This window comes from Microtus ochrogaster, chromosome 1 (assembly GCF_000317375.1).
Source record: "Microtus ochrogaster isolate Prairie Vole_2 chromosome 1, MicOch1.0, whole genome shotgun sequence".
Classification (NCBI taxonomy): Eukaryota; Metazoa; Chordata; class Mammalia; order Rodentia; family Cricetidae; genus Microtus; species Microtus ochrogaster.
The window spans coordinates 57,004,106-57,015,942 of NC_022009.1; the positions used below are offsets into that span (position 1 = coordinate 57,004,106).

At 46.8% G+C, this 11,837-nt stretch overlaps 1 protein-coding gene across 1 annotated transcript; it reads left to right on the forward strand.

The window, feature by feature from the left end:
* The first annotated feature begins 9,213 nt into the window (after positions 1-9,213).
* Nkx2-8 (NK2 homeobox 8) lies at positions 9,214-10,617 on the forward strand. The gene is made up of 2 exons (XM_005343747.1): positions 9,214-9,361; positions 10,061-10,617. Exons 1-2 carry the CDS (start codon positions 9,214-9,216, stop codon positions 10,615-10,617), a joined length of 705 nt encoding a protein of 234 aa, XP_005343804.1.
* Positions 10,618-11,837: the final 1,220 nt, after the last annotated feature.

An 11,837-nucleotide genomic window follows, 5' to 3' on the forward strand; every position in this document is an offset into this window, starting at 1 on the left:
GTGTGTGTGTGTGTGTGTGTGTGTGTGTGTGTGTGTGTGTATGTGTGTGTGTGTGTTCTTCTTCTGGAAAGGAGGGGCTAAGCTAAAATTATTTTCAGTTCTGAAACTGATGAAACTAAACTTAACACAGGACAACATGAGGGTAAACCTCAATCTCTCCTCAGATACCCCACTTCTCCAAAGCCATTAGTATAATAACAATAATTGCTATAAAAAAGAGTGCTTACAAACGTGGGGAAGCACTGTGCCTGGCACCTTAATACCTCAGTGACGATCAGAGCACCTGTGTGAACTGCCACTTCTAGTTTAGATGTAGAGAAGCTGGTGTAAAGAAATTGTGGGAATTGTTTCTTCTAGCTCAGAGGTGGAGAAACCGGTGTAAAGCAGTTTTGCAACTTGTGGCAGGCAGCATTGTGTGGCCCAGAGATTAAACCTAAATCTAGTCCGTCCACGTGATTCCAAAATGTGGCGGGTTTTGAAAAGCAAACTCCAATGGCCTAGGGTGCGCTATTCCTTAAGCTTGACAAGGTCGGTCTTAGTGCTAACTCAACGCCTGGTGCTCATGAGTTACATACTATATATTTGTGGATTACAATTAAAAACTCAAGAGAGACCTGTATGCTACGGACAATAAAGCTATGTGGGTGGCAGCCTTGTGGTGAGGACACAGGGGTTGTATATTTGTGTAATTCAATTAACTCCAGTCTAGTTAGTGTTCATCAGTCTCATTAATAGCCTTCGGTTTCTCCAAGAGTGTGACAGCTGGCCACAGCAGCCAGCAAGCAGACCTATTGATATTTTTGTTGTGCTTGGAAGGAAAAAAAAAAATGTCTGTGGATACAATGTAGCATGGGATGAGACAATTTCCTAACCATCCTGATAGGACTCTGGGTGGCTGGCCTAACCAAGTAGCAGGCTCCAGGTCTCTGTCAGCCTCCAGAATTGACTGAAATCACCTTGGGTGGTCGCTCCCAAGCCCATTGTGCACGTGGGGCTTTCTGCCTATTGACATTAGGGGATGGGCCCCACCTTCCCTTTGTTTCATGCCCGATTTAAGACTCATTTGTTCTCAGGGGCTTTTAACTGGTTTTCAATCTATGTTCATTGCTAAAGAGATTTAACCTTTCAAAACTGCACCTTCTAAAGGGGCTTCTGTGCCACCCAATTAGCAATGGAAGGGACTAAGCTGTTTGGAAACAAATACAACTTAAATCACATGAAATCACTTGCTGGTCACTGAGATGCTGACAAAACTGCAATGGATCCCTAGATATTAGCTGCTGTGTCCTACATCGACTTTTAAAATACGCAGGCCCCAGACCTCTAAGCTGGTATCTGAACAAAACCACAAAGGCATCTCTCTGCTTCCTGGTGAGTATTGTGGTCCATAAATGTCCAGCCTGATTCTGCACTGTCTTTCCTTTCCTATCTTCCAACTGGGAAGGCCAGACCAGCCTTGCTTTTCCAGATCACCAGACCACCACAGGCAGTGTTCACTCTCCCTTTCGTCTCCCTCTGTCCCTTACTTCACTGTCACCTGCACCTCCATTCCCAAAACTACCTCATATTGATTATGCACACTAGCCCTAGCAGGTGCCACTTCCCATCCCAGGCTGCCCTTAGGGATGTCCTTGTGATCAATCAACTGATGGGGTGATCAGGATTTGAATAATAGGGGAAAAAAACTCAATAACAAGCAAAACAAAACAAAACAAAAACCCTGAATCTTAGAAAGAGTAAGTTGAGCGTTTTTATTATTGGTCTAGAAAATAAATGATTGAATTACTGGAATCAAAGTAGTGTTTATTTTATAATTAAAGAAGAAACAAGAAGGGCAGATTTTATAAGGAGGGCTTGCTGACAATACTGTATAACTCCTGGAGTTCTAACATCTGGGCTTCTGCAAGGTTCAATGAAGTAAGATCATTTTATACTGCAAAGAGACAGAATGCTTAACTTTAAACTCACATTGCATTTTTATTTTCTCTTTCTAAAATTGTTTTGAGTCAGATTTTTGGCTTAACAGGAACAACCATCCAGGGTAGAGGGTAAATTTATTAAAAGAAATGTTTGATTTTTCACAATCACTCTGCACTATGCCCCAGTAGTTCAGCCAAGCACAACACACCCCGAAACAATCTCTGATTCACACTTTTCTGTGGCTCAAAAAGTCCTCATTAATGACACCAGGATTGAAAAGGGAGTAGTTATAAAAACACAGATTTTCAAAGTTAAATACTTTGATATTTAAATAATATCAGTTACCAAATAAACTATCTGAGCCTAAAGCAAAAATATATTACATTCTTACTCTTTGTCTCCTTCACTCTCTACGTTGCCTGAGCTCTGACAGGATCACTAACCCCAGAAATTAGATATGGTTGAGATGGGAGACAGCTGCTTTTCAGCAAGAGAAAGTACTCTGTTTAAACAGAATATAATAGGGTAACCCTACCGAGAGACCTAGTCTGCACCTTCTGATGACATCGGCATAACTGAGTATCACTTTCAGGACAATCGGTGAGTTTGCTATCCCTTCTTTTCTCTGTGTACTCACACTGTTGCCTTCTTTGTGGTGTTCACATTTAAGAAAAAATAAGCGTTTGATTTTATTTTCAAGCAATGAAACCAAAGAAGCAACTATAATGCAAATCCCCCAAACACACACCCATTTCCATCGACTGACAGAGCAGTTGCGTGTGGATTACAGATCCAGAATGTGCGTGTGTTGATGCTGTAGTCACTTAGGACTGCCCAGTCCACTGTGAGCAGACTACCACAGGGAGATGAGCTGATGGTGCAAATGAGCAATGGAGACATGCTGCTCAAGGGTGGACGTGTCCGTCACTGATCTTATTGCCCTCAGTTCATGTGGACCATGACGGAGAAGACCTGGAAGGAGATGGGGGAGAACCTGGCATTGGTTTTAAGTTAAATGAGAGCTTGGCAAGAAGATGAAATAGAAAAAAAATAGAAAATCTAGAGGGCTTTCTCATTCCCTCAGGTTCCAACTGTGATGTTTTAAGGGTAAGCCAGTCGTATTTAAGGATCAGCAGAAACAGGAGCGGGAGAGGGAACTCTGGGATTTTTATGTAGTTACACTCAATTAAAGCATTACTCAATTCAGGAAATACAAGTATGTATAAATGATAAATTTATTATCTTACAGATAACGAAACTGTCATTTTAAAAAAGCCATCTGTAAGAACTACTGTTTTTCCCAACATAAAAATTGTGTGAACTCATAGTACATTTATTTTAAGATTGGGGAGAATACGATTAGATCAAGTAATTTCTGAGTAACTGGAATAAATCCAGTTTACAGTTGTCTTGGGTTGGTTTTGTTGTTATTGTTATTGAGGTTTTTGTTTGTTTTTTGTTGTATTTTATTTTTAAATTTTATTTATTTATTTATTTGTTCAAGAAAAGACCAACAGACACAATACATTTCTCAAGAAGTTCTAAACCCCTTTCTTCTCTGCTGTTTTTGGTAAAGCTAAGCCTACCATGCCCAGTGTGCTGCCTTGCCGTTGATGTATTTGCCTGTGGGGTCCTGAGGCAGTTTCCAGTTTCCATGGCAAGCTCCCCGTGCACACAAGCAGGGTGAGTGGAATGTCTCTTCCAGAGAGCAACTTTTCACTGACACTGATAAAGGCCAAGAGCCTCCTTCACACAATGATTGAAAAACAGAACACGGAGGACATTTTTATTTTGTGTTGTTTCCTTTGTGCGGTGTGTGACTGCAGTGTAAACACCCATTTAATCAAGAACACAAAGGCAGCCACCTTAGCCGGGCAAGGGGTTCCCAGAGCCACAGGACAGAGAGAGAGAGAGAGAGAGAGAGAGAGAGAGAGAGAGAGAGAGAGAGAGAGAGCGCTTATTAAAATTCTTTTTATTTTGTTGCAGAACATTTCTCCAGGCCATCATTTTGGGCTCCTGTTGGACACTTTTCCATCTCCCCTTGGATGAAGAAAAGAGTTTTTTTTCCTCAATGGCCAATTTAAGATTCAACTAAACAGCACAACTTGAGAGAGTTTGAAAACCAAACTTTATCTACTGGAGTTGATTTTAAGAAACATAAAAACTGCGGGGGGGGGGTGCAACTGCGATCATCTGGAATATTCCATTCACACTTTTCTCCTCTGAGTTCATCAGATCAGACTGAGCCTGTAGCTTTAAGTGAATATTTACTCCCATTTAAGCTTATAGATCATTCTTTCAAACACTGTCCATTAAAGAGGCCCTCTTTTCTTTAGGTCCTCTTTATCTTTCAACTGATTTCTTCTTCAGTTCTGGGGCTATCTGTTCATCTTCATGGCTTTCCTTAAAACTCCAGTTCCTCCAGATACTCCACCCTGACTCGAGATAAAACGCAGGTATGAGACACAGTGGGACAGTCTCCAATGTTCGAAACCTGGAGTGACATTCTTACGGGTGCTGTCAAAACCAAGTATTTGAATCTTTAGTCCTTGAGAAATTGCCTTAACAAAATATCAAGAAGCCCTTGTCTAGAATGACTGGTTTGGTGTGTAGTTTAAACTGTTGCCAATAAGAAGAAATGATATCTCACTTTAATTCTGTACAAGAAAGTTTTGAAGTTGATCTCAAAACAAGGTAAAGCTATTTTTAAGAGCTTCGTTATAATGTTTTTATATCGTATGAGTAGGTTTTTTTTTTTCTCTTCTTAAATGGCTTCAATGGAAATACTTTTCCAGCATGTATGGTATGTTAGACCGTGCAAGGTACTAGTGGTAAAACGTAGTCCTGGAGTCAGCCTCAATAACACTACACAGTCTATACATAACCCCAAGTGTGATCTAAGGCCTATCCAGGCCTTAGATTTTATTACGTAAAACTCAGTAAAAACTCTGTAGTTTACAATCATATTTATGCCAGGCAAATTATATGTATGTCTTTAACAACGTACCTTTAACAACAACAACAACAAAAATGAAACAAAAATAAGAATTTTAGAACTAGACAACACTTGGTGCATTGCTTCTCTACGTTATGTAGTTATTTTCATTCTGACAACTTACAAACCATGCCAGCATTGATGCTTTTATAGTACTGGAAGGCATGAGAAAGACTAAATAAGCAATAAATAAATAAATAAAATGAGTCTTTAAAATCCAAAGCTACTTGTTGAGTTTTTAGGAAATAGTGTCTAGGGGTGTTTAATTAAATGTAGTTTTAAATTCATGGGATCATTTTAACCCATACACACACACACACACACACACACACACACACACACACACATTGTCTGCTTAATCCACTAGTTGATCATAAAAAATAAAAATTTCCTGAGACCAGAAACAACAGCAACATTGATGAAGAAGTCTTATTTTAAGAGACTTAATGCAGAGTGGCTCAGATCTTGTCACTCGCTGCTAAGCAATAAAATCGAAAGCCAGTTTTAAAGAAGGACTAAATTCCCAGCCTATAAGTAGCTGCTGCCCCTTTTCTTCTTGTGTGTGTATCACAGCCAGGAAAGAACTGAAGCCAGGCTGGGCACATCACAAAGTAATTGATTATTAGTCATTAAAAGAGAGATGTTTGGTTTTTCACGGCAACTAGCTCTCAGAATGGAAAGTAGAGATCTGATTCTTAATGTCCTTTCCTTTCTGTCTTAGAACTGACCGAGATTGCCCTCTGACACTTCTTGGAGGTGCCAAAGACCCATTTTTATTTTGCTTCTGCTATTTTAACCAGACTCCTGATGAAGGGGGGGAGCAGTTGCTATGAGGGAAAATGCCCTGGTGGTGGAGGGCTCTCCATCTATCAAGAGGACATTGCAGTATTGCCTGTCTTCAGTACTGTATAGAGTGGCAGAAATCTGAGAAACAGCAAAAAACGAACAGATTTAAAAACAGAATGTGAGCTATAGACACAATGTCCCCCAGAAGCTCAAGATACATTGGTTTTGCTGTGGCACTTCCTAGTCTGACGTTCTTAAGCATCAAGCAGTGATGAGCTCCTCTGGGTAAGACACAGGACAACAGGTGAGGATGGCTTAAATACAGTCCCCATACCAGACCGCTCCACCCCAAATTTCAAACTTACTCCAATTGGGATGCGCTGGACCCAACTGCAGGGAAACAAATCCCCCACACACAATTAGGTAAAAATACTAACAAACTATGCTGCATTGCAGACTGAAACACTAATAAACATTTGAAAATTGGGCAAGAATGCCCCATTAGAGAGATGTTAACCTATTCCTTGTGTACAGGGTTGGGCAGGGATACATACACATGCATCTCCAATATGCAAAAAGTCACGGCTATCTCCACTTCTCTCCTACTGGCTCAGTATCCAAACAACTTCCTACTCTCGGGTCTTTGGGTCTCTGAGGTGAAGAGGTGGTGAGGAGAACACCCTCCACTAAGGACTGCTTCTTCTCCTCCATTTTTTTCAGACAGCATAGTTTACATGGAACAACCTCCTTGGGGGTCCTCAGGTGCTGACTCTGGCTGGGAAGAAGGGTTCAGGACATGTTTCAGAATGATGGCTGAGCTTTGTGTGACCAAGAGGTGTGGGGTTCCCAGGACAAACACATGCACACCAGACCCCGGAAACACAGCTTTCAGGCCAAGGGATATGAACTGAGAAGTGATATAAGAAGCTCACCCCCAATCCAAGCTCTCTCGGAACACAACTGCTGCAGCGGGGATGCAGCTCTCCTGCTTGGGAGCCAAATGCTAAGAGTAAAAGCAAATATTTGATGGCGAAGAGCTCTCCAGAGCTGAAGAGTGCCCTCTACTTATTTCTGCACATCAGTGTGGTCTCAGGATGTAAAATAGATTAAAAGGCTAAGGAGGTCAGCCATTCCAAGGAAGACGCTTGGACTTTTCCTTGCTGCTTCTTCCTAAAATTGTTAAATGCCCTGCCCCAGGCCTGTGAAGGGTCCTTCACAAACTTGAAGGCTGACACACCCACTCCTAGGATGTCCTGTAGAAGGTGGAATCAGAATCCTCTGGCGATACACCACTGCATAGATGGACCTACGCTGTGAAATTGCAAGGGAGTGAGAGTCTAAAATGGATAGTGTCGGAAATTACCAAATCTATTCATTTTGGGAGGGAGGGGGAGACGGTGAAAGGGAGGAGGAAGAGAGAGAGAATCTCAAAAGAGACAATAGGTAGCTAGAGGTAGGATGCTCACCGGTCCCAGTCCTGAGTGGCCTCACCTGGCATAACCTCCAAGTTCAGGGGAATCTTAGAATCTATACCAACGGTGCTCTAGGACTCGACCACCTCCTGCCAATATCTGGCTCCTGCCAATCTCTGGCTCCTGCCTGGGTATTGACTGCAGAGGGGTCAGCCCAGTCATTTCAATTTAATCTTATTTAAAAAGACATAACTAATAAATCTATTGCCAGGGCCGTAGAAAGACGGCCAGCAGAGTCGATCGATCTCCCAATCCCATTGAATCCCATTGAAAACCATGACAACAGCGGACAAGCTCCGATTTATCCAGGAGAGCTAAAGCGCATTGTGAGCAGCCGTCAATCACACATTATTCTGGACTGAACAAATGCAAAATCTTTGCTGGAACAAATGCTTCCAACAAGTCCGGGCGTCCCAGCTCCATTTTCCCCTTTGTTTGAGGCCTAGCAGTTGGCCTGAAGTGGGCTAGCCTCCACCCGACCACCCAGCGCGCCTTGCAGCCCAGGGGAACCTCAGGCACGCTTGGTAGGACTGCTCTGGGGAGGGCGCCAGGCTGGGTGGAGCCTAGGGCACCGTGTTTTGTCAGGTTCGAATTCAGCCCCAGCAGAGTCAGATTTGTGGGTGTAAGTATCTCTCATCCCTAAAATTTAGAAACTAGATACCCAAGGCACTATCTGGAGGGAAAGAAGCCCCTGAGGCTGCAACTCAGCGATAGACTGAAGCCAAAGCAAGGCTGGGGGCCAACAAAATGGGCCAGTTCTTGGCAGCTCCACGTGCCTTTCACGTGGATCATTTTCTCTGTGCAGCTTAGAGACTAGAGGATCTGGGAGGAACCTGGGCACATTTTGGTTTGGGCAGTCCTGGTGCTAATTCTGCCTATCCACCCATTCTGATGCCAGGTCGGGCAGCTGTGCTGTGTGTGGTCTGTTACACTTGCTGCTTACACTGCCCCTTCGTATGCTGCTAGCTTGGAAAGTGGAACTGACTTGGAGGACATGGGGCTGAAAGGCAGAGACGATGTCAGAGTGGCGATGCCACGGAAGCCTGAAAGTTTACAGTAAGCCACTCTAGGAAAGAATACTACTCGTGGGTCCTCGAATGGACCTAGTTCTAGGTTGGTGGAACTCGAGCCACAGAGCCCCAGGCTCACGATCCATAGGGGCCAGGCCGGAACAGTGCGGCCTGGATTTTTGCTGTCTTTTGGCTTGGGGAGACGGGCATAGGTCCTGGGCGCTCCCGCAGGCTCCCTGCCCTTTCCGACGGTGTGTGGGGCACCGGGCATAGGTCCTGGGCGCTCCCGCAGGCTCCCCGCCCTTTCCGACGGTGTGTGGGGCACGGTGAGATGTGTGAGGAGACTCCTATGAGCTATGAATCCTTGCGCAAGATAACCAGAAAGACCAGACCACAGGCCACCCTCAGCTCTCTAAGGGGTGCTACCAAAGAGGTGGGGGGAGCGAGTGCGCTCAGAAGTGTTGTAAATAACTTTCCATTCCAGCTAACAAGCTCCGGAATAAAACAAAGAATAATAAGTCGTCTCCCATTTCCAGCGCTATCACCAGGCCCAGGCCCCATGTCAGCTCGGGAGGAGGAGGAAGTTGGGCTCGGTCGCGAGGACCATGGTCACTGTTCGCCACCCAAGATGTTATTCACTGGTAACAATCCCCATTATCTGCCCCTACTTTGGTCTAATCAGACAATCGCTAATGCCAAGGGCTGCTTCCTGCGGCCTCTGGGAGGTAACCCGCGCAAAGGGGCGGGGGCGGGCTGGGCGGGACGGGGGCGGAGATGGCACCTTCCGGACTTGTCCCGGCTTCAGCACTCATTCAGGTACTTAACACCCTGGACACCCGGACCTCGGCTTTCAAAGTCCACCGAGTGGTGAGAGCCTTTTATATAAAGAGGGATTCTTCTGTAGAGGCGCTGGCATCTCTGAAGCCAGCGCATGGCGAGTGCCTCTCACTTCCACCCGTAGGAGCTGCGTCCCCAGCTGCTCCTGGGTTCCAAGCCTGCCCTGTTCCCCGCCTACTTCCCCTCCCGGGCCATGGCCACCTCTGGACGCCTCGGCTTCACCGTGCGCAGCCTTTTGAATTTACCGGAGCAGGACGCGCAGCCCCGGGTGAGGAGCGAACCTCAGACGTGCGTTTCTCAAGCCGCTGCCTGGCTGGAGTCGGAGCACAGCCACTACCCCTGTGAGTGAGCCAGGACTGCGGTGGGGGACGGAGGGAGAACCCAGACAAGCCTCTGTCCGGTTCAGGGACCCGGAATGGAGATCCCAGCCCAGAGTCTGGCTTAGAGCAAACAGGAGGCTCTGTGGTCCTCAAACCGCCAGGTGGTGCATCCGTGCATCCTGAGAGTATAGCTCTGCACCTAGACTGCTGTGGGAGATGGGGTGTTTGGTGTCTGGAGATTCCTAAGGGTCAGAATACTTACTACACCTTCCTCTGCCGGTTCTGGTGGAGCAGACCGGTAGGATTTGCTGAAGGAGGTAGAGGCAAGTGGATCTGGAGTTCGAGGTCAGCCTGGACTACACCTTCCTCTGTGTCCCAGGGTTTTGCAAGCCTTGGCAAAACAGAGGTGTCCAGTATTGATGGCCCAGCTTGTGGGAAACTGGTATGCCAACTAGGCTACTATTGCGGCTCCTTTAGAAGGACCCCAAGGTGGTTTCTCTGGGGCATCGTCTCAGGCTTGGTAATTTCTATTTGTAGTATGGGTGAGATCATAGGAGTAGGAGATGTGGGTACCCAGATGTGAACCCAGCAAAAGGAAATGGTCTCAAATCCCCGTGCAAGGGAGGTGGGACTCCAGCTGGAGTCTCGGGTGGGAGGTAGGTCCCAGACAGTCGCACAGGCCAGCCTCTCACCAAGCCATGTCTGTTTTGTGGTTCCTAGCCTCAGATGAGAGCGGCCTGGAGACAAGCCCCCCAGAGCCGTCGCAGCTGGCTTCCTTCCGGCCGGCATCTCCAGGCTCCGACGCGGAGAAGAGGAGGAAGCGGCGGGTGCTGTTCTCCAAGGCCCAGACCTTGGAATTGGAGCGGCGCTTCCGACAGCAGCGCTACCTGTCTGCGCCAGAGCGAGAACAGCTGGCTCAACTCCTGCGCCTCACGCCCACGCAGGTCAAGATCTGGTTCCAGAACCATCGCTACAAGCTGAAGCGTGGGCGAGCTCCAGGGGCCACCGAATCGTCGGATCTGGCAGCACTAGCTGATCCGCACGCTGCTCCCAGCCTGCTGCACCGCGTGATGGTACCGGTGCTAGTGCACGAAGGGCCACCGTGCAGCGGCAGGGGTGCGGGGACCGCTGCGGTGGCCCAGGACAAGTGCAGCGCACGCCCGGCCACCGCTTGCTCAATACCAGGCTATGCTGCCTTTGGGCCAGGCTCGGCGCTGGGCCTCTTCCCTGCCTACCAGCACTTAGCACCCCCAACTCTGGTCTCCTGGACCTGGTGAGAGACTGGAGTCACCCTGGACTTGGGACACTGCTGTTCAGCCGGTCTCAGTAAAGTTACAGCCAACGCCTGAAAATGAGCAGGTTGGCCTTGAGGGAGCAAGCTCTTCCTGACTGCTTGGTCCAGTCGCAAACACACACACACACACACACACACACACACACACACACACACAGCAGTCTTTCGCCAAGACTCACTGTTGTTCTCGCATGGCAAACCCCAAAACTAGATTTTATTTCTTGAGCCTTATTTGTATATTTTTAAATAGCGATTTGTATGAAGCAACTTATTTTTTAAAAGAAATAGAGTATTTTCCCCTTGATTTGTGGGTGCTAGAATGGAATGTGAAGGTTTGGGTCCCTGGCGCTCCTGCCACTAAAGGAATGGGGATTGGTTTTCCTTGACTGGGGTTGGGAGAACCCGCGGGCTCCTAGCCCTTTACACTGAGGTTCACCACCGCTATGTTGTATGTCAGACTGAAGTCCCAACAAGGCTTTGGGAAGGAAGGGAAATGGACTTGGTCTGAGACAAATCTGGGGAGTGGGATCTCTGCCCAAGAGGGAAGCTGGTGATTCTTTAGGCTCCGGCTCAATGTGAATCCTGCCCTCCAGGGATTGTGGAGCACCAAGGAACTTGGAACCTACAGTCAAGCTCATGGTCTTCAATGTGCTGTCATTTCCTGCCTTCTCAAATGACACCTGGCAGTGGTGGGACAGGATAGGAAGAGTAGTGAAGACATAAAAATCAACACCCTGACTGGTGCTGGGCGCTACTTCTGAGCCACCCTGGGAAAAGAGGAAGGCGTGGGAGATTTAGCAATGCCATGTTGGGGGAGTCGGCTGGTAGGAGTCCCTCAGCAATGCCCACACTGAGGGATCACCTCTTTTCCACACCTTCTCTTAGCCTGAGAGTTAAAGAGGGAGGGGCCTCCAGTGCAGGCAGTCGCTTTCCTGGAAGCAGCAAGCACCAGGTGACTTCTTATGTCTGGGTAACCACTTCAGAAAGAGAATATGGGATGGGGGGTGGACAGTATGTTTGGGTCTCAGCTGCCTGCCATCTTGTTTTCCATATGGATGCGGCTATCTTAGAAGAATCTCCATCCTTAAACCTTCTTTTGTGTTGGATTTTGAAAAAGGCATTGTCAGGCCTAAAAAGGACCTAGACAAAATCCGCACTGTCTCAATTCAGATCTCTGTTTAATCAGTTTCTGGAAACAATGTA

What these genes read in the sequence shown, in the direction of transcription:
- Nkx2-8 (XM_005343747.1), top strand. Translation starts at nt 9,214, where the DNA reads ATGGCCACCTCTGGACGCCTCGGCTTCACCGTGCGCAGCCTTTTGAAT. An exon ending in GGAGCACAGCCACTACCCCT is followed by an intron (nt 9,362 to 10,060) that starts GTGAGTGAGCCA and finishes TGTGGTTCCTAG; the next exon opens with CCTCAGATGAGAGCGGCCTG.